The sequence below is a fragment of the Pan troglodytes genome, chromosome 22 (assembly GCF_028858775.2).
Source record: "Pan troglodytes isolate AG18354 chromosome 22, NHGRI_mPanTro3-v2.0_pri, whole genome shotgun sequence".
Classification (NCBI taxonomy): domain Eukaryota; kingdom Metazoa; phylum Chordata; class Mammalia; order Primates; family Hominidae; genus Pan; species Pan troglodytes.
Window position 1 is genome coordinate 32,348,190 of NC_072420.2, and position 21,989 is coordinate 32,370,178.

The 21,989-nt window shown below is 45.7% G+C and overlaps 1 protein-coding gene across 5 annotated transcripts; it reads right to left on the reverse strand.

The window, feature by feature from the left end:
- Positions 1-10,060: 10,060 nt before the first annotated feature.
- On the reverse strand, positions 10,061-21,893 carry LOC107970121 (uncharacterized). Of its 5 annotated transcripts, none has more exons than XR_010154531.1 (4): positions 21,713-21,830; positions 20,251-20,542; positions 17,570-17,723; positions 10,061-10,639 (listed from the first exon to the last, which is right to left on the reverse strand). XR_010154531.1 is itself a non-coding variant. In XM_063803696.1 (4 exons), exons 3-4 carry the CDS (start codon positions 16,606-16,608, stop codon positions 10,618-10,620), a joined length of 336 nt encoding a protein of 111 aa, XP_063659766.1. In that variant the 5' UTR covers positions 16,609-17,723; positions 20,251-20,410; positions 21,713-21,893; the 3' UTR covers positions 10,061-10,617. The 5 variants fall into 5 exon arrangements, 4 of the variants coding, with proteins under 4 accessions (XP_063659766.1, XP_063659765.1, XP_063659764.1 ...); XM_063803696.1 differs by having other exon boundaries at positions 16,295-17,723; positions 20,251-20,410; positions 21,713-21,893; XM_063803695.1 differs by having other exon boundaries at positions 16,295-17,723; positions 21,713-21,893.
- Positions 21,894-21,989: the final 96 nt, after the last annotated feature.

The window sequence follows — 21,989 nt, forward strand, 5'->3', positions numbered from 1 at the left end:
TCTGTGGCCAAGACTTCAATGCAGTGGTGTGATAATAGTTCAATGAAGCCTCGAATGCCTGGGCAAAAGGGATCCTCCCATCTCAGCCTCCAGATTAGCTGGGACTACAGGCACAGGCCACAATGTCCCGCTAATTATTTTATTTTTCGTAGACACAGGGTCTTGCTTTGTTGCCCAGGCTGGTCTCAAACTCCTGGGCTCAAGTGATCCTCCTGCCCTGACCTCTCAAAGTGCTGGAATTACAGGCATTAACCACCACACCAGGCACTTCTTGACCATTTTTAAGTGTATAATTCAGTAGCATTAAGTATTTCATATTGTCGTTGAACCAGTCTCCAGACTTCTTTTCATCCTGTAAATCTAAAACTCTATACCCATTAAATGATAACTCTTCATCCCTCCCTTGCCTTAGCACCTGTCAGCCACCATTCCACTCTTTGTCTCTATGGATTTGACTACTCTGTTTATCTCATATAAGTGAAATCATATGATATTTGTCATTTAATTTTATTGTATTGTAGAGATGGATCTCACTCTGTTGCCCAGACTGGAGTTCAGTGGCATGGTCATAGCCCCCTGCAGCCTTGACCTCCTGGGCTCAAGCAATTCTCTTGCCTCAGCCTCCCAAGTAGCTGGAACTACAGGCATGCATTACCTTGCATGGCTAATTAATTTTTTTTGTAGAGACAGGATCTCATTATGTTGGCCAGGTTGTTTCCAAACTCCTGGTTTCAAGCAATCCTCCTGCCTTGGCCTCCCAAAATGCTGGGATTATAGGCATGAGCCACCTCACCTGGACTATTTGTTCTTTTTTGTCTGGCACATATTGCTTAACATAAGGTCTTCAAAGTTTATCAGTGATGTAGCATGTTTCAAAATTTCCTTCTGTTTTAAGAATAAATAATATTCTGTTGAATAGATACATTTTACTTATTCATTCATTGGACAATAGAAACTTGGGTTGCTTACACCTTTTGGTTATTGTGAATACTGCTGCTATGAACACAGGTGTACACATATCTACTCATGTCCTACTTTCAATCCTTGTAGGTATATACCCAGAAGTGGAATTACCCCCTCACTATTTATTTTTACTTTTATTTTTGAAACAGAGTCTTGTTCTGTTGCCCAGGCTGGAGTACAGTGGTGCAATCTTGGCTCACCACAACCTCCGCCTCCCAGGTTCAAGCAATTCTCCTGCGTCAGCCTCCCAAGTAGCTGGGACTACAGGTGCCTGCCACCACGTCTGGCTAGTTTTTGTATTTTTAGTAGAGACAGGGTTTTACTATGTTGGCCAGACTGGTCTTGAACTCTTGACCTCAAATGATCTGCCTGCCCCAGCCTCCCAAAGTGCTGGGATTACAGGTGTGAGCCACCGCGCCTGGCCACCCCCTCACTATTTTTAATTATAAACTAAATGGCTCTGTGTTGAAAAAAGAAAGTCAGGATGGGCACACAGTCTGTTGAATATTTACCACCAGTTTGATATCTTAACTGGAGGTCCTCATTTAAAGTGAAGAAAAGGGGCCAGGTAAGGTGGCTCACACCTCTAATCCCAAGACTTCAGGAGGCCTAGGTGGACAGATCATTTGAGGTCAGGAGTTCGAGACCAGCCTGGCCAACACTGTGAAGCTCCGTCTCTACTAAAAAAGTACAAAAATTATCTGGGCATGGTGGTGTGTGCCTGTAGTCCCAGCTACTTGGGAGGCTGAGGCAGGAGAATCATTTGAACTTGGGAGGCAGAGGTTGCAGTGAGCCGAGATCGCACCACTGCACTCCAGCCTGGGTGACAGGGTAAGACTCAGTCTCAAATAAAATAAAATAGCTGGTGTGGTGGCTCACGCCTGTAATCCCAGCACTTTGGGAGGCTGAGGCAGGCAGATCACGAGGTCAGGAGTTCAAGACCAACCTGACCAATATGGTGAAACCCCATCTCTACTAAAAATACAAAAACTAGCTGGGCGTGGTGGCACGCGCCTGTAGTCCCAGCTACTCGGGAGGCTGAGACAGAAGAATCACTTGAACCTGAGAGGTGGAAGGTGCAGTGAGCCAAGATCGTGCTACTGTACTCCAGCCTGAGCAACAGAGTGAGACTCTGTCTCAAAAAATAAAATAAAGTAAATAAAATGAAGGAAAGGGATTTTTTTTTGAGACAAGTTATTGCTTTGTTGCCCAGGCTAGAGTGCAGTGGCACAATCTTGGCTCACTGCAACCTCAGTCTCCTAGGTTCAAGTGATTCTCCTGCTTCAGCCTCCCAAGTAGCTGGGATTACAGGTGACCATCATCATGCCTGGCTAATTTTTGTATTTTTAGTAGAGACAGTGTTTCACCATGTTGGCCAAGTAGGTCTCAAACTCCTGACCTCAAGTGATCCACCTGCCTCGGCCTCCCAAAGTGCTGGACTATTTTGGAAGGTGTGAGCCACCGTGCCTGGCTAGGAAATGGATTTTTTTTTTTTTTTTACCTTCTCACAGATTCATATAAGGTCCCACTCACTGACATTCTTTCAATCACATCTTGTTTCTGGTGTAACTATTTACACTTCTCTCTCTCTCTCTCTGTGTTCATAAATTGTACCCATCACAAGTATCATAATCTTATTAAACACTTCCCATACTCACATAGCTAATAGCCTTACATTGTAGATATGTAATTTCACACAATCTGCTGCTTTAAGTTTATATAAAAGATCAAGTTCCTTTCAATAAAAGAACAACAACAATAAAAAGATTATGACCTTACAAAAAGCCCTTGAAATGTCTAAAATAGATTAAATAAAATATAGACCAGCACCTCAACAGGGAATAAGAAACAGCTAGCATTTCACAGACTTACACAAAGCCAATGAACACATGAACATGTACTCATTAGCATGAATAATCAAATAAGTAGAAATTTAAAATGAGGTTTTCTTTTTCACCTCTCAGATTGGTAGGTAAAGAGACTGGTATTATGGTTTGGTGAGGCTGTAGGGAAATAAACAGAGTAGGAACGGAATTAAGCACAACCATTTTGTTTTTTAAATTCATTTTATTATTTTTATATATTTTGAGACAAGATCTCACTCTGTCTCCCAGGCTGGAGTGCAGTGGCGTGATCTCGGCTCACTGCAACCTCCGCCTCCTGGGTTCAAGCGACTCTTGTGCCTCAGCCTCCCGAGTAGCTGAGATTACAGGGGTGTGCCACCACGCCCCACTAATTTTTGTATTTTTTAGTAGAGATGCGGTTTTGTCATGTTGGCCAGGCTGTAAGCACAACCATTTTGAAACACAATTTGGCAAAAACTTGTGAGCTGGCATATATACTTTGAGCAATTTATATCTCAGAAGCATTCCACAAGTCCATAAGAATATATACACGTCCATAGAAAATACACATCTGTTCTAATAGCAAATAATTGAAAACATCTACAAGTCCATCCATAGGTGTGATATGTTGAATTGTGTCCCCTAAAAAGATAAGTTTAAGTCCTAATCCATGGCATACTTGCGAATGTGACCTTACTTGGAAATACGGTCTGTGCATATGTGATTAGTTAAGACAATGGTCCCCAACCTTTTTTGCACCAGGGACTGATATGAGAATCTAATGCTGCCACTGATTTGACAGGAGGCGGAGTTCAGGTGGTAATACTTGTCACCACTCACCTCCTGCCATGTGGCCCGGTTCCTAGCAGTCCACAGACTGGTACTGGTCTGCAGCCCAGGGACTGGGGACCCTTGAGTTAAGATGAGGGCACATTGATATGGCTCCGATGAGTGGAGGAACACAAGGGTTCTTGGTCCTCATGCCGGTTTAGATAAAACGACATGGACACAAGTGGAGTGGTTTTAATAGGCAAGTTTAATAGGCAAGAAGGGAGAAGGCAGAAGGAAGAAGCTCCCTCATACAGAGACAAGAGGCAGAGAGGCTCCAAAGCCGAAAGAGTAGACACCAAGTGGAGTGGAAACCAGCTAAGTTTATATAGAGGCTGGAGGAGGCGGTGTCTGATTTGCATAGGGCTCAGGGGATTGGTTTGACCAGGCATGTCATTCACGCAGCCCGGGAAAAAGCTGATCCTCCCACCCTAGCCTTTTAATATGCAAATACAGAGCACCATGATGTTCTACACACGTGGGGATATGTGGGGGCGGCCATGTTTGCCAGGCACTTGTGGGGCAAGGGCAAGAAGAAGAGGGTGGGAATTGTCATGTTTGGGTAGACCCAGTTTCTAATGGCCAGCATGTGCATATCAAAGGTTGCTGGCCTGGCTCTAAGAGCCTGGGCTTTACAAGAAACCTTTCTGGAACAGCTTTAAAAATGAAAACTTCCCAAGGACCCCTTTTCCTCTCTATCTGCCTAAAATAATTTCTTAATAACTCCTACCACAACACGGGATTAGAGTTGACCCTAAACCCAACGATCGGTGTCCTTGGAAGAAGAGGAGAGGACACACAGAAACAAGACACATATAGAGAGGAAGACCATGTGACCACATTGGCAGAGATTGGTGTGATGGGGCCATAAGCCAACGAACACCAGGAGCCACCAGAAGCTGGAAGAGGTTAGGGAGGATTCATTTCTAGAGCTGTTAGAGAGACTGCAGCCCCACTGAGACCTTGATTTTGCAAATCTGCCCGCTAGAACTGTGGGAAAATAAATTTCTGTTGTTTTAAGCCACCCAATTTGTGGTAATTTGTTATGGCAGCCCCAAAAAAATATTGTAATAAGGGTTAGTTCAATAAATAGTGGTACAGGCCAGGTGTGGTGGCCTGTACAAAAATTAGCTGGGCATGGTGGCACGTGCCTGTAGTCCCAGCTACTCTGGAGGCTGAGGCAGGAGAATCGCTTGAACCCAGGTGGAGGTTGCAGTGAGCCAAGATTGTGCCACTGCGCTCCAGCCTGGACGACAGAGTGAGACTCTGTCTCAAATAAATAAATAAATAAATAGTGGTACATACACATGACTAAAGATGGAAGTGAAAACTTCCCACCTATTCCCTTTTTTTCGTTTTTTTTTTTTTGAGGCGCAGTCTTTGCCCTGTTGCTCAGGCTGGAGTCCAGTGGTGCAATCTCGGCTCACCTCTGCTTCCTGGGTTCCGGAGATTCTCCTGCCTCAGCCTCCGAGTAGTTGGAATTACAAGCCCACACCACGCCCAGCTGATTTTTGTATTTTTACTAGAGAGGGGGGTTTCACTATGTTGGCCAGGCTGGTCTCAAAACTCCTGACCTCGAGTGATCCGCTCGCCTCGGCCTCCCAAAGTGCTGGGATTACAGGCATGAGCCACCATGCCCAGCCTATTCTCTTTTATGTTTCGGTTTCTGAACTATGTGAAAATAATTTATTTCACGAAAATAAAGTACAATTTAAGGGCTGGGTGTGGTGGCTCATGCCTGTAATCCTAGCACTTTGGGAGGCGGAGGCAGGAGTATTGCTTAAGCCCAGGGGTTTGATACCAGCCTGGGCAACATCGTGAAACCCCATCTCTACAAAAACTAGCCAGGCATGGTGGCATGCATCTGTAGTCTCAGCTGCTCAGGAGGCTGAACAGGTAGGATTGCTTGAGCCTGAGAGGCTGGGGTTGCAATGAGTGGTGATCATGCCACTGTACTCCAGCTTGGGGGACAGAGTGAGACCTTGTCTCAAAAAATAAATAAGTAAATATGGCTCACGCCTGTAATCCCAGCAGTTTGTGAAGCTGAGCCGGGCGGATCACCTAAGGTCAGGAGTTCAAGACCAGCCTGGCCAACATGGTGAAACCCCATCTCTACTAAAAATACAAAAATTAGCCTGACGTGGTGGCGTGTGCCTGTAGTCCCAGCTATTCAGGATGCTGAGGCAAGAGAATTGCTTCAACTTGGGAGGCGGAGGTTGCAGTGAGCCAAGATGGCGCCATTGTACTCCAGCCTGGGCAACAAGAGCGAAACTCCCTCTTGAAAAGAAATAAATGAATAAATAAAATAAAGTAAATGTGATTCTGAGCCTTGTTCTATACAGCACTAAAAGATTAACTCAAAGCACATGTTGTAAGAAAACTGGAAGAGGAACAGAGTCCTGATCAAGTAGCATAGGAAGAAGAGTTTTTATTTTTATGAATATAAGAAAACCAGCCTGGGCAACATGGTGAAACCCCATCTCTACAAAAAAGTACAAAAGTACTTTTTTTCAGACGTGGTGGCACATGCCTGTAGTCCCAGCTACTCCAGAGGCTAAGGTGGGAGGATCTCTTGAGCCTGGGAGAGGGAGGCTGCAGTGAGGTGTAATTGTGCCACTGCACTCCAGCCTGGGCAACACAGCAAGACCCTTTCTCCAAAAAAAAAAAAAAAAGAAAAAGAAAAGAGAAAATAAGATAAGCAAGCATACCCTAGAAGGCCTGGGTACTTAGCATACATTCTGTTCAATCAAGATGCATGAGAGTCTTAATGATAGTTTACTCATACTGTACTTAATATGCAAAATTAGAATAATCAAGTAAGAACAATGATTAGATGCCATTTTTAAATTCTAAAATGAATGCCATGTGGGGATGAGAGTGCTGGCCTTGAACTCAGAAAACCTCGGTTCAAGTCTGGGTTTTTCCCATTTCTAGGTTGTGATCACTTCCCTCCCTGAGTCCTTAATTAAAATATCCAGTTTAGGCCGGGTGTGGTGGCTCACGCCTGTAATACCAGCACTTTGGAGGGCCGAGGCGGGCGGATCATGAGGTCAGGAGATCGAAACCATCCTGGCTAACACAGTGAAACCCTGTCTCTACTAAAAAATACAAAAAATTAGCCGGGCGTGGTGGTGAGCACTCTCGAGTAGTCCCAGCTACTCAGGAGGCTGAGGCAGGAGAATGGTGTGAACCCAGGAGGCGGAGCTTGCAGTGAGCCGAGATCATGCCACTGTACTCCAGCCTGGGCGACAGAGTGAGACTCCGTCTCAAAAATAAAATAAAATAAAATATCCAGTTTATAAATAGGGATAACAATATCTGCCTGGCCTGATAACAAGGGCTTGTAAGTACAAAATGCAATAAGGAGAAAGCAATTCATGGACTTTGACTCTCAGTGCCCAGGAAAAGTCTTGTGCGTGAAGGAAGAACATAGAGGAAGTCATTAGTGATAAGGACCACAGGTGCAGTTGCAATTCCTGCCCTTTCTGGCAAAGAAAAAGGAGAGACCTGTGCCAAAATAAGCAGCTTCTAACTCAAGTCATACACCAAGTCAGTCCCTTGCACTGCACATTGTCCTGCTGCTGGCACCGTCCTGGTCTTGCCAGTAACAGGTTGGGTATCCTAATCTACTGCCCGGAACTTTCAGTGGTTTCCTCTTCAGTTTATCTAGTTAAATGTTCGGGATAATCCTTTCCCTCGGCCCCCTCCCCCACAAGTGAAGAAACTCCATCTCAAAATGGCTTCACCAATGCTGAGGTGTATTATCTCGCAGAAGAAGAAATCCAGAGAAAGTGTGGCTTCGTGTTAACAAATACATGGACTGGAAGATGATGTCTGTTAGCTCTACCACCTTTGGCTTGTTTTATGCAGTCTAACTCTCATTACGTCTGCAAGATGATTGCTCTAGATGTCCAGGAGAAGAAGCGAGACCAAGTTTTCTTTTTGTGTATCTTTTTTGTTTGTTTGTTTTTTGAGACGGAGTCTTGCTCTGTCACCCAGGCTGGAGTGCAGTGATGGGATCTCGGCTCACTGCAACCTCTGTCTCCCGGGTTCAAGTGTTCTTCCTGCCTCAGCTTCCTGAGTAGCTAGGACTACAGGTGCCCGCCACCATGCCCAGCTTACTTTTGTATGTTTTAATGGAGACATGGTTCCGCCATGTTGGCCAGGCTGGTCTCGACCTCCTGGCCTCAGGTGATCCGCCTGCCTCGGACTTCCAAAGTGCTGGGATTACAGGCATGAGCCACCATGCCCGACCTTATATATCATTTTTTTTGTTGTTTGTTTTTTGAGACAGGGTCTCACTCTGTCACCCAGGCTGGAGTGCAGTGGCACGATCTTGGCTCACTGCAGCCTCCACCTCCCAGGTTCAAGCAATTCTCCCACCTCAGCCTCCCGAGTAGCTGGGATTACAGGGGTGTGCCACCATGCCTGGCTTTTTTTTTTTTTTTTTTTTGAGACAGAGTCTCACACTGTTGCCCGGGCTGGAGTGCAGTGGCATGATCTTGGCTCACTGCAGTTCAAGCGATTCTCCTGCCTTAGCCCCCTGAGTAGCTGGGATTACAGGCGCCTGCCACCACCCTCAGCTAATTTTTTGTATTTTTAGTAGAGACGGGGTTTCACCATGTTGGCCAGGCTGGTCTCGAACTCCTGACCTCGTGATTCGTCTGCCTCGGCCTTCCAAAGTGCTGGGAGTACAGGCATGAGCCACCGCACCCGGCCTATATATCTTTTTTAAAAGGAAAAGAACATATCCCAGAAGTTTCCAACTGAGTTTCCCTCTGGGTCAATACCAGAATTGGGTGGGGGCCTTCAGCTCACCCCTAAACTCATCATTGATAAGCAGAATGAATGACCATGGCTGGTTTAGACAACTGAAATTTCCGCTGGCCACATAAGGAAGGACAGACACTAGAACAAAATCAGGTCTATCAGAGTGGAAGAAAGGGAAAAGGGCTGGTGGGGAGGCAATGAATAGTGCCAGCGAACTGGAAAATCATCTTGACATTTTGGTTCTGCTCTTTGACTACGGTAACTGTGTGTAAGTTAAAAGGGGAGGTCCACCCATCATTACCTTTCTTATCTCAGATAGCTAAGAGACATCATGAACTTAACTGTGTCCAAAATGAAACTACTGGTCTTCTTCCTCACACCTGCTCCACTGGCAGCCTCCTTGGCCATATTAATTAACAACAACTCCTTCTATTGAACCAATACCTTGGAGTTATCCTGGACTCTTGTCCTCTTGCATTCAACATCTTAACCATTGGCAAATCCTACTGGCATGGCCTTTGAAATACTGTATCCAACTTGGGGCCCAGGGAACTGTGGCAGGGATTTGGGGGAAGGCTATAACTCTCTACCTCAGCATGAAACCCAGCCATGCTCCAGTACCAGAGAAATAGGGGGTATCTGAAGGTAGCACCCTTGGCATGGAATTGGGTGTCCTCATGATGGCAGTGGCAGTGGTAAAACTTCACGTGGCTCTGTGAATGATGGACAGGAACAAGAAACCAGACCAGAAGAGGAGGAACAAGACAGAGGCTGATATGGTTTGGCTGTGTCCCCACCCAAATCTCACCTTTAATTGTGACTCCCACAATTCCCACGTATCATGGGAGAAACCTGGTGGGAGGTGTGGGGGCGGGTCTTTCTCATGTTGTTCTTGTGATCGTGAATAAGTCTCATGAGATCTGGTGGTTTTAAAAATGGGAGTTTCCAGCTGGGCACAGTGGCTCATGCCTGTAATCCTAGAACTTTGGGAGGCCGAGGTGGGTGGATCACCTGAGGTCAGGCGTTTGAGACCAGCCTGGCCAACATGGCAAAACCCCGTCTCTAGTGAAGAAACAAAAAAATTAGCTGGGCCTGGTGGCACGTCCCTGTAGTCCCAACTACCCGGGAGGCTGAGGCAGGAAATCCCTTGAATCCAGGAGGTGGAGGCTGCAGTGAGCCAAGATTGCATCATTGCACTCCAGCCTGGGCAACAAGAGTGAAACTCCATCTCAAAAAAAAAAAAAAAAAAAAAAAAAAAAAGGCCGGGCACGGTGGCTCACACTTCTAATCCCAGCACTTTGGGAGGCCGAGGTGGGCAGATCACGAGGTCAGGAGATTGAGACCATCCTGGCTAACACGGTGAAACCCCGTCTCTACTAAAAATACAAAAAATTAGCTGGGCGTGGTGGCGGGAGCCTGTAGTCTCAGCTACTTGGGAGGCTGAGGCAGGAGAATGGGTTTGAATCCTGGAGGTGGAGCTTGCAGTGAGCCGAGATAGCACCACTGCACTCCAGCCTGGGTGACAGAGTGAGACTCCATCTCAAAAAAAAAAAAAAAGAAATACCTGAGACTGGGAAATTTATAAAGAAAAGAAGTTTAATTGGCTCCCGGTTCTGCAGGCTGTACAAGCATGGCACCAACATCACTCAGCTTCATGGGGGGCCTCAGGGAGCTTTTATTCATGGCAGAAGGCAACGTGGGAGCAGGCATTTCACATGGTGAAAGCAGGAGCAAGAGAGAGAGTGGGGGAGGAACTGTAACACACTTCTTTTTTGGGCTATGCAAATTCTCCAGTTGCACCCCGGGTCTAATGAATCAGAAACACTGGGGGTGGAAGCGTATTTCCAGCTACAGCCATGTGAAAAGTCAGCAAATCCTCTCCCCAGAAAGCAACTATAAGTCTGAACAAAATTGACAAGAACAACTATTTTGGTGCTCTGGAAATCAATAAAACTCATACAACAATCTGAGAAGTGTTTAAGCTTGACAACATGCTGAACGTTGGGTAAGAACAGTGGATGTCTGAGGTGTTCTTTCCTAGGACTGCTCCCATCTCCTCTAGCCGAGTGGGTGTGGAGGTTCTGCCAGGGCAGGACCAGGCATGAGGACCTGCAGTGGTGCTGCCAGGTTGGAGGGGGCTTACTGGATTTGCTGTAGCAGGTGATGCCCACACCTATGGAACTGTCAGTGGAAGTGATGACAGTTTTGCCTTTCAAGAAACGCCATATGAAGTCCTATAGAGTGAAAGAAAGCAACATCAGAGAGCAACTTTAATGCACAGGACAAAAATAGGCCGGGTGCGGTGGCTCACACCTGTAATCCCAGCACTTTGGGAGGCCGAGGTGGGTGCATCATGAGGTCAAGAGATCGAGACCATCCTGGCCAACATGGTGAAATCCCGTCTCTCTAAAAATACAAAAATTAGCTAGGCGTGGTGGTGCATGCCTGTAGTCCCAGCTACTCGGGAGGCTGGGGCAGGAGAATTGCTTGAATCCAGGAGGCAGAGGTTGCAGTGAGCCAAGATCACGCCACTGCACTCCAGCCTGGGCGACAGAGCGAGACTCTGTCACCAAAGAAAAGAAAAAAAGAAAACCATTGGAATTGTTAAATATGTGGGCTGATAGAAAAGACTCCATAAATATATTTTTCTCATTTCTTCTGTTACCTTTTAAAAAAGACAGAATATTGTGTAAAGCAATAATTATAACATTGTATTGTTGGGTTTATAGCACGTATAAATGTAATACATATGATAATACAAAAAAGAGGGAAGAGAATTGAGCTTTATTAAAGCAAAATTTCTATGTTTTATCTGAATTAAATTAGTATTAATCTGAACTATATTTAGATAAGATGCATATTGTTATCAAAATATCAAGTTGTACCCCTTAAATATATAGTTTTGTCAATTATACCTCAATAAAGCTGAAAAAATTACTTTGAGATGGCTCTTATTAAAAATACATATTGTAATCCATACAGCAATGACTAAGAAAATAAATTTTTAAATAGTTAAAAAAAGAATTTAAATGGTGTACTAAAAAATATGTAACACAGAAATCAGTGAAAGAGGGGCAGAGAAACAAAAATAGGAGACATACGGAAAACAAATAGCAGGTTGGGTATGGTGGCTCATGCCTGCAATACTAGTATTTTGGGAGGCTGAGGTGAGAAGATTGCTTGAGCTCAGGAATTCAAGACCAGACTGGGCAACATAATGAGACCCCATCTCTATAAAATTATAGAAAGAAAAATTAGTGGGGTGTAGTGGTGTTTGCCTGTAGTCCTAGCTACTTGGGAGGCTAAGATGGGAAGATCTCTTGAGCCCAGGAGTTCGAGGCTGCAGTGAGCTGTGATCACGTCACTGCACTTTAGCCTGGGCTATAGAATGAGACCCTGCTTCTAAAATAATAAAAAATAAAAAAACAAAGAAAAGTAAATTAAGCAACAACAAAAGAAAACAAATAGCAAATGGTAAATGTAAATCCAAACTTATCATTAATTACATTAAATGTGAATGGTCTAAACATTCCAATAAAAAACAAGATATTTGGATTGGATAAAAAAGGCAAAATCTAACTATAGGCAGTCTGCAAGAGTTACACCTTAGGTTCAAAGACACAAATAGGTGGAAAGTAAAAACATGGAAAAAGATATGCTATGAAAATAGTAGGCTGGACATGGCAGCACATGCATCTAAAATCCTAGCACTTTGGGAGGCCAAGGTGGGAGGACTGCTTGGGCTCAGGAGTTTAAGATCAACCTGGGCAATACAGCAAAACCCCATCTCTACAAAAAATACAAAAATTAGGGCCTGTTGGTACGTGCCTGTAGTCCCAGCTACTCAGAGACTGAGGTGCGAAGATCCTTGAGCCTCAGAGATCAAGGCTGCAGTGAGCCATAATTGGGCCACTGCACTACAGCCTGGGTGACAGAGACAGAGTGAGAACCTGTCTCAAAAAAAAAAAAAAAATAGTAACCATAAGAGAGTTGCAGTCATTAGTTATGTGGCTATCAGCTAACATAAACTTTAAGTCAAGAAATATTACTGGAGACAACGAGGAACATTTAGTAATGATAAAAGAGTCAATAGGTCAGGAATGTACAAGTCATAAATATGTACATCGCTAATAAAGCCTCAAAAACATGAAACAAAACTGGCAGAATTAAAAGAGATATAAGAAGATATGGACAGTTCAACAACAATAGTTGAAGATATCAATATTCTATTCTCATTAATTGATGAAAAAATTAGACAATAAATCAGCAAGGATATTAAAGAGTTAGAAAACATTATTAACCTATGTGACCTAATTGATATATGTCCAATGAGTCTCAACTCATTCAGTGAGAACAGTTAATAAAGACATTTTTATTACCAGAAAATAAAATTACAGAATAATATCCCTTAACAAAATATTAATACACCAAATTCTGCAACATATATAAAGGATTATATACTCTGAACAAGTGGGATTTATTATAGGAATTCAAGGTTGGTTAACGTCCGAAACTTGACCAGTGTAATATACTATACTGATAGAACAAAGGACAAAAACTACATGATCCTCTCAATAATAGATGCAGAAATACCTTCTAACAAAATCTAACACTCTTTCATGTTAAAAACTCTCAACAAACTAGGAATAGATGGGAACTTCCTCAACCTGGATAAAGTGCATCTATGAAACACCCACAGTTAACATCATACTTAACAGTAAAAGACTGAACATTTCCCTGAAATGTCACAAACAATGCAAAATGTCAGTTCTTGCTACTTCTATTCAACACTGCCCTGGGGGTCCCAGACAGTGTTATAAGGCCATAAAGATGAAAAAAGACTGAAGTGGACATTTCATTAAAGAAGATATACAAATTGCTAATCAGCATTATGATAAGGTGCTCAACATCATTAGTCATTAGAAAAATGCAAATTACGGTTACAATGAAATACTACTATACGTTCATTAGAATGGCTGTAATCAAAAAAGAAAAACGATACCAAGTGTTGGTGAGGATGGGGAGAAAATGGAACCATCATACGTTGCTGATGGAAATGTAAAGTGATGTAGACACTTGGAAAAGCTAATTGGCAGTTTTTTAAAAAAGTTAAACAAAAGTTAAAAAACCAAAGAGATATAAAACCACATGTGTTCAGAGGCATGAATGCCAGTGTTTACAGCAGCATTATTCATAATATTCAAGAACTGGAAATACTCCTGTATGCCTGTCTAAGGCTGTTGTAACAAACTACCATGAACACGGCTGGATGCGGTGGCTCATACCTGTAATCTCAGCACTTTGGGAAGCCGAGGAGGTGGATCACCTGAGGTCAGGAGATTGAGACCAGCCTGGCCATGATGGCAAAACCCTGTCTCTACTGAAAACACAAAAAATGAGCCAGGTGTAGTGGCAGGTACCTGTAATCCCAGCTACTTGGGAGGCTAAGGCAGGAGAATTGCTTGAACTCGGGAGGTGGAGGTTGCAGTGAGCTGAGATCGTGCCATTGCACTCCAGCCTGGGTGACAGAGCGAGACTCTGTCTCAGAAAAACAAACAAACCAGAAAAACAACTACCACAAACTGAGTGGCTTATATAACAGACATTGTCTCATAGTTCCAGAGGCTAGGAGAGATGAAGGTATCAGCAAGGCTGGTTCCTTCTGAGGCTGTGAAGAATCTGCTCCATGCCTCTCCCCTAGCTTTTTGGGGTTTGCTGACAATATCTGGTGTTCTTTGGCTTGTAGAAGCACCACACCTATCTCTGCCTTTATATTCACATGGGGGTGTTCTCCCTGTGTGCTTATGTCCACATTTCCTCTTTTGTAAGGACACCAGTCATGCTGGACTTAGGGGTTCATCCTACTCCAGTATGACCTTATCTTAACTAATTACATCTGCAAAACCCCATTTCCAAACATGGTCACCTTCCAAGTTATTGGGGGTTAAAACTTCAGGGCTGGGCGTGGTGGCTCATGCCTGTAATCCCAGCAGTTTGGGAGGCCGAGGGGGGCAGATCACAAGGTCAGGAGATCGAGACCATCCTGGCTAACATGGTGAAACCCAGTCTCTATTAAAAATACAAAAAATTAGCCGGGTGTGGTGGCGGGCGTCCCAGCTACTTGGGAGGCTGAGGCAGGAGAATGGCATGAACCTGGGAGGCAGAGCTTGCAGTGAGCCGAGATCGCGCCACTGCACTCCAGCCTGGGTGACAGAGCGAGACTCCGTCCAAAAAAATAAAACTTCAACATATGTATTTGGGGATGGGGCACAATTCAACCCATAACACATCCAAATGTCCCTCAGCTTATGAGCGGAAAAACGATCTCAGATACAGTCTATCCATGTAACAGAATAGTATTCACATATAGAAAGGCACAAATTACAGATAAGTGCTATAACGTGAACTGAGCTCTAAAACATCATGCTAAGTACAATAGGCCAGATGCAAAAGACAGCGTATTGTATGATACTATTTACATGAAATGTCCAGAAAGGGCAAATTTATTGACAGAAAGCAGGTCAGTGGTTGCCTGCAGCTTGGGGTGGGAGAAGGGATTAAGCAAAAACCAGCATGAGGTAAGTTGGGCTGATGGAAATGTTTTAAAACTGCATTGTGCTGGTAGCTGTCAACTACATAAATTTACTTTAAAAATCATTAAAGTGCATGCTTACAAAGGGTGAATTGTATGGTATGTAAATTGTATCTTAATAAAACTGTTAAAAAAAAAAAAAAAACAAACCAAATCTCCCAGGTTGTGGAGCAGCAATTTTTTTTAAAAGAACAATAACAATAAACCAATGCCTTTTTTTTTTTTTTTTTTTTTTTTTAGGCAGGGTCTCACTCTGTTGCCCAGGCTGGAGTGCAGAGGTGCGATCTCAGCTCACTGCAACCTCTGCCACCTGAGTTCAAGCAATTCTGCCACCTCAGTCTCCTGGGTAGCTGAGACTATAGGTGTGTGCCACCATGCCCAGCTAGTTTTTGTATTTTTTGTAGAGTCGGGGTTTCACCATGTTGCCCAGGCTGGTCTCAAACTCCTGGGCTGAAGTGATCTGCCCGTCTCCGCCTCCAAAAGTGCTGGGATTATAGGGTTGAACCACCATGCCCAGCCCCTTTCCTTAAAAACAGAAAGAAGTTGTGAAGCAGAATCATCCTGTCATGATAAAGGTATGACTAAATAATACTTACGTGATAAACATGCAACTCAATTAACTCTTCACAAGTGTAATGATCTCAAACAAAATATACTATCCTTCATCTCAACTTAAATACCAATCTTCATGCAATAAGTAAAATCTGCACTGATGAGACTTTTAAAACAGCAGCCCCACCACATATGAGGCCTATAAACCAAGCTTATCCAACCCGCAGCCTATGGTGCCTGTGGCCCAGGAAGGCTTTGGGTGCAGCCCAACGCAAATTCATAAACTTTCTTAAAACGTGAGATTGCCTTTGCGATTTTTTTTTTTTTTTTAGCTCACCAGCTATCATTAGTGTTAACGTATTTTATGTGTGGCCCAAGACAATTCTTCAAATATAGCCAATGCAGTACTGGTCCATGGCCCAGGTGATGGGGACCCCTGGGGTTTAAACCGCACAAACTTTAGGCATTATCATTTCAAGTTTAAGTCTCACCCAACTCCTACCCACCTAGTAGGGTAGAGGTTCATTAAGAAAATTATGTGCCTTAAAGGGAATAGATAATTACATTTTTAAAAAACAACTTTGAGGCTGAGGGCGGTGGCTCATGCCTATAATCCTAGAACTTGGGGAGGCTGAGGCAGGTGGATTGCTTGAGCCCAGGAGTTCTAAATGAGCTTGGGCAACATAGGGAGACCCCATCTCTACCAAAAAATAAAAAAAAATTAGCCGGGTGTGTGGGTGCTCACCTGTAGTCCCAGTGAGAGGTGACAGCGTGCTGGCAGTCCTCAGAGGCCTCACTCGCTCTCGGCACCTCCTCTGCCTGGGCTCCCACTTTGGCAGCACTTGAGGAGCCCTTCAGCCCACTGCTGCACTGTGGGAGCCCCTTTCTGGGCTGGCCAAGGCCGGAGCTGGCTCCCTCAGCTTGCAAGGAAGTGTGGAGGGAGAGGCACGAGCGGGAACCGGGGCTGTGCGGGCACTTGCGGGCCAGCTGGAGCTCCAGGTGTGCGTGGGCTTGGCGGGCCCCGCACTCGGAGCAGCCGGCGGGCCCTGCCGGCCCCATGCAATGAGGGGCTTAGCACCAGGGCCAGCGGCTGTGGAGGCCCCGTACTCGGAGCAGTGCCGCCCACCGGCACTGGGCTCGATTTCTTGCCGGGCCTTAGCTGCCTCCCCGCGGGGCAGGGCTCGGGACCTGCAGCCCGCCATGCCCGAGCCTCCCCCTCTCTATGGGCTGCTGTGCTGCAGGAGCCTCCCCGACAAGCGCCGCCCCCTGCTCTACGGTGCCCAGTCCCATCGACGACCCAAGGGCTGAGGAGTGCGGGTGCACGGCATGGGAGTGGCAGGCAGCTCCACCTGCAGCCCAGGTGCGGGATCCACTAGGTGAAGCCAGCTGGGCTCCTGAGTTTAGTGGGGACCTGCAGAACCTTTATGTCTAGCTAAGGGATTGTAAATGCACCAATCGGCACCCTGTGTCTAGCTCAGGGTTTGTGAATGCACGAATCGACACTCTGTATCTAGCTACTCTGGTGGGGAGGTGGAGAACCTTTGTGTCTAGCTCCGGGATTGTAAACACACCAATCAGCGCCCTGTCAAAACAGACCACTTGGCTCTACCAATCAGCAGGATGTGGGTGGGGCCAGACAAGAGAATAAAAGCAGGCTGCCTGAGCCAGCAGTGGCAACCTGCTTGGGTCCCCTTCCATACTGGGGAAGCTTTGTCTTTCTTTGCAATAAATCTTGCTGCTGCTCACTCTTTGGGTCCACACTGCCTTTATGAGCTGTAACACTCACCACGAAGGTCTGCAGCTTCACTGCTGAAGCCAATGAGACCACGAACCCCCCGGGAGAAATGAACAACTTGAGACGCGCTGCCTTAAGAGCTGTAACACTCACCGCGAAGGTCTGCAGCTTCACTCCTGAGCCAGCGAGACCACAAACCCACCAGAAGGAAGAAACTCCGAACACATCTGAACATCAGAAGGAACAAACTCCGGACACGCCACCTTTAAGAACTGTAACACTCACCGCGAGGGTCCGCGGCTTCATTCTTGAAGTCAGTGAGACCAAGAACCCACCAATTCCGGACACACCAGCTACTGGGGAGGCTGAGGTGAGGGGATCACCTGAATCCAGGAAGTCGAGGGTGCAGTGAGCCGAGATCACGCCGTTACACTCCAGCCTGAGTGACAGAGTGAGATCTTGTGTCAAAAAAACAGAACAAAATAAAACAAGAACGTTGAATAGGCTGTGTGTTAATTCTGAGATGGAGTCCAGACTTAAGAATGATCCTGAGGCTTAGACCCATATCCAAGAGGATGATTCCAGCCTGGCACTTATAGGTTCTTCAGGCACTTCAGATGCACCCTGTCCTGAATTAAGCCCTTTGTCCTTGAACCTGCTTTCCTTGGTAAACAGCACCAAGGGGGCTAGAAACCTGGGGGCTGCCCTTACCTTTCCTCTCTCACCATGCACCTCCAATGGGTGGCTGGACTTGTGGTTGCATTTCTGTGATCTCCCAGCTTTCTTCCAGTGATGGCCTTAGGTGGGCTCTTATCCTGTCTCCCAAATGGCCTCTCTGCCTTGAGTCTCACCCCATCTGCTCTCAGTCCACCCACTCAGCTATTCCAGAGACCATTCTGACTCCCTGTGGACACCCCTCTGGTGGCTTCTCATCTCTATCAGTTAGAAGTTGGTTTTGACTGCATGTAACAAATCTGGTTACGCTATTTAACCAAATAAAGGTTTATTTTTCTCATGTGATGAAAAGTACATAGATAAGCAGCCTACTTCCATCGATAACCATTGAGGGTTTCTTATGACTCTTACAGCAATGAAATGTGTATTTACAGTATAAAGATATACAATTTTAAGGTTTTAATATAATTGGGCCTAAGCACAGTATTTTTAGTTTGTTTTAGTTTTCAACTGCCCAGGTGATTCTATTATGCAGCCAGGGTTGATAAACACTGCATCTAGGCCCAGTGCCTTTGATTTGCAGCTGAGGTCTTGAGAGAATTATTGAAACTGCAGTCCCAGCTACTTGGGAGGCTGAGGTTGGAGAATTGCCTAAGCCCAGCGGGGTGAGGCTGTAGTGAGTCAAGACTGCACCACCGCACTCCAGCCCGGGCGACAGAGCAACACTCCATCTAAAAAAAAAAAATTTCTGGTCTACCTTTTTGCCCACCTTTTAACCACAGAGGTTCCCCAAACATGAATTTTCACTCTCAGGAAGGCTGAAATGACACATTACAAGCGGTTTAGTCATCTGCATGTGCCGCCATCTGATTTGAGGCATCTATTCCTCCTCACCATTCCTGACAAAGTTGAACTGTCTACATGTGCCACTTTCTCCTCTTTCTCTAATTCCTTCCCTCCTTCCCTCCTCCCTTTCTTCCCTCCCTCCTTCCTTCTTCTTTCTCTTTCTCTCTTTCTTTTTCTTTCTCTTTCTTTTTCTTTCTCTCTTTCTCTTTTTCTTTCTCTCTCACTCTCTTTTCTTCTTTCTGACAGGGTTTGCCTGTTCTGCTTCTTTAAACCCTGGGGTTCAAGTGCAAAGGTCCCTCTCATCTGATTTCCCTATTTTATTTTATTTAAGTTAGACACTCCACGATGATGACGATGATTATTGTTGAGACAGGATTTCATTCTGTTGCCCGGGCTGGAGTGCAATGGTGCCATCACAACTCACTGCAGCCTCAACCTCCTGGGCCCACGCGATCCTCCTACCTCAGCCTCCCAAGTAGCTTGGACTACAGGGGTGTACCACCATGCCCGGCTAATTACATGTGCCAGATTCAACCCACGTTCCAGGGTTCCAAACAACCAAGGCTCTATCATCCTGTCTTAACAAATATACCTTCATAAGGACCTGGAAGGCAGGTTGAAATGTGGAATTCTTGGACTTCTTTCAGTTCTACGTAGAAGGGTAGCACTGCAGAGCTGGCTGCCTGCCCGCCCCTGGCCTTTCCTCCTTTCCCCACCCCTGCTCCTTGTGGCACTGGGCAGGGCCTACGTTCAAGGCTAGCAGTGTACTCAACAAGGGACAGTCCCTGTGTGGCCTGTTCAGGATCCTATACACAGGCTCAGGGCTCTTTGGGCAGGAAATTCCAGGATCCTGGTACTCAAGTGGCGTTCTAAACAGTGGTTCTTGGCCGGGTGTGGTGGCTCACCTGTAATCCCAGCACTTTGAGAGGCCGAGGCTGGCAGATCACTTGAGGTCAGGAGTTCGAGACCAGCCTGGCCAACATGGTAAATCCCCATCTCTACTAAAAATACAAAAACTTAGCCAGGCATGGTGTGCACGCCTGTAGTCCCAGCTACTCGGGAGGCTGAAGCAGGAGAATCACTTGAACCCAGCAGGCGGAGGTTGCAGTGAGCCGAGATTGCACCACTGCACTCCAGCCTGGGTGACAGAGTGAGACTCCACATCAAAATAAATACATAAATAAATAAAAACAGTGATTCTTAACTGGGAGTGATTTGGCAACGTCTGGAATTATTTTTGGTTATCCCAGCCTGGCAGGGAGGGACAGGGTATTACTGGCATCTAGTGAGTAGGGGCTAGGGATTCTACTGAATATCCTACAGTGTACAGGACAGCCTCCACAGCAAAGAACTGTCTGGCTCAAAATGTCCATACTGCCCACATTCGATGCCCTGCATTAGGAAGATATAAATACTCTTAAATATCACAGAGTTAAATTCCTTACCCCTGTTCTAGCAGAGATGATATTCTTGGGGGGAGCATCTTCTTGGCTTCAACACATTCTTTTCTCCATGGGAGATGATGCCAGAAGAGGGACAGAACAGGGCCCAGTAAAGCATGGGGCCCGGGGCCGGGGACCCCCTTGTTCAGGTGTGACGACCGTCCTACGAAGGCACCACCCAGGCATCATTAGACCGTCTCAAAAGAAGAGTAATTCACTGTCCCAAAGCAGCTCTCTCGTGTCTGTGGGCGGCTCCCTTGGCAAGTTTACAATGAACTGAAATCTGCCGAACTTCCTGGAACCCAAAGAAACTTTAGCCTTGGGCAAAGGCCCTTTGGCCAGCATTTGCACTGTTTATGCAACCGTTTAGAATATACGAATTATCTGGAGACTACTACCAAATACAACAGGCAAAACTGCAAATATGTATACTTCCTAGAGGATGATAAAAAAAATGTGAATTGTGTTTCTCTGATAGAGGATGCATTAGAGTCTGAGGGTCTAAATAGCGTAAATAATAAATAAGTAAATAAATCGATAGTAGTGTACTCCAAACGAGGCTGGAATAGCTTCTATTGTTGTTTCACACTGGACTTCAATTAACTCTCAGTATTTTGCCATACTCAATATTAAGTACTAGGCTGGACGTGGTGGCTCATGTCTGTAATCCCAGCACTTTGGGAGGCCGAGGTGGGTAGATGGCTGGCTTGAGCTCAGGAGTTTGAAACCAGCCTGGGCAACATGGTAAAACCCCATCTGTACCCAAAATACAAAAATCAGCCAGGTGTGGTGGCACATGCCTGTGGTCCCAGGTACTTGGGAGGCTGAGGCAGGAGGATGGCTTGAACCCAGGAGGTGGAGGCTGCAGTGAGCTATGATGGCGCCACCGCACTCCAGCCTGGGTGACAGAGCGAGACCCTGTCTCAAAAATCAAATAAACAACCCCCTCGCCCCGGACAAAAGTAGTTTGCACTATTTTCTCATTTCACAATATGTTTTTGAAATATTTCCCTTGAAAGGTAAGTCATATTTATCATTCCTGTTGTATGGAGGCATCATAAATTATTTCACCATTCTACCCTCCTTGAGTGTTGTGGCCTTTAGGCCAGACAAAAACGCAGGCGATGCCTAGAAGCCAACTAGTTGCCGACTGGTTATCTGTAGGGTTGTGGCCTTGCCAAACAGGAAAAATATAAAAAGAATACCGAATTCTGCCAACCAAATAAGAAACTCTATGCTAAGGACTAAGAAAATTGCAGGGGAAGAAAAGGTAAGGCCCGGGATTGAGGTGTAGCGACTTTCTATACCCTCAGAAAACTAAAAAACAAGACAAAAAAATGAAAACTACAAAAGCATCCATCTTGGGGCGTCCCAATTTCTGAGTAACAAATGAGACGCTGTGGCCAAACTCAGTCATAACTAATGACATTTCTAGACAAAGTGACTTCAGATTTTCAAAGCGTACCCTGTTTACATCATTTTGCCAATTTCGCGAACTGCAACCGGCGGGCCACGCCCCCGTGAAAAGAAGGTTGTTTTCTCCACATTTCGGGGTTCTGGACGTTTCCCGGCTGCGGGGCGGGGGGAGTCTCCGGCGCACGCGGCCCCTTGGCCCCGCCCCCAGTCATTCCCGGCCACTCGCGACCCGAGGCTGCCGCAGGGGGCGGGCTGAGCGCGTGCGAGGCGATTGGTTTGGGGCCAGAGTGGGCGAGGCGCGGAGGTCTGGCCTATAAAGTAGTCGC

Coding starts and splice junctions, on each gene's coding strand:
- LOC107970121 (XM_063803694.1), bottom strand. CDS start 16,751: ATGGCGGGCTGCAGGTCCCGAGCCCTGCCCCGCGGGGAGGCAGCTAAG.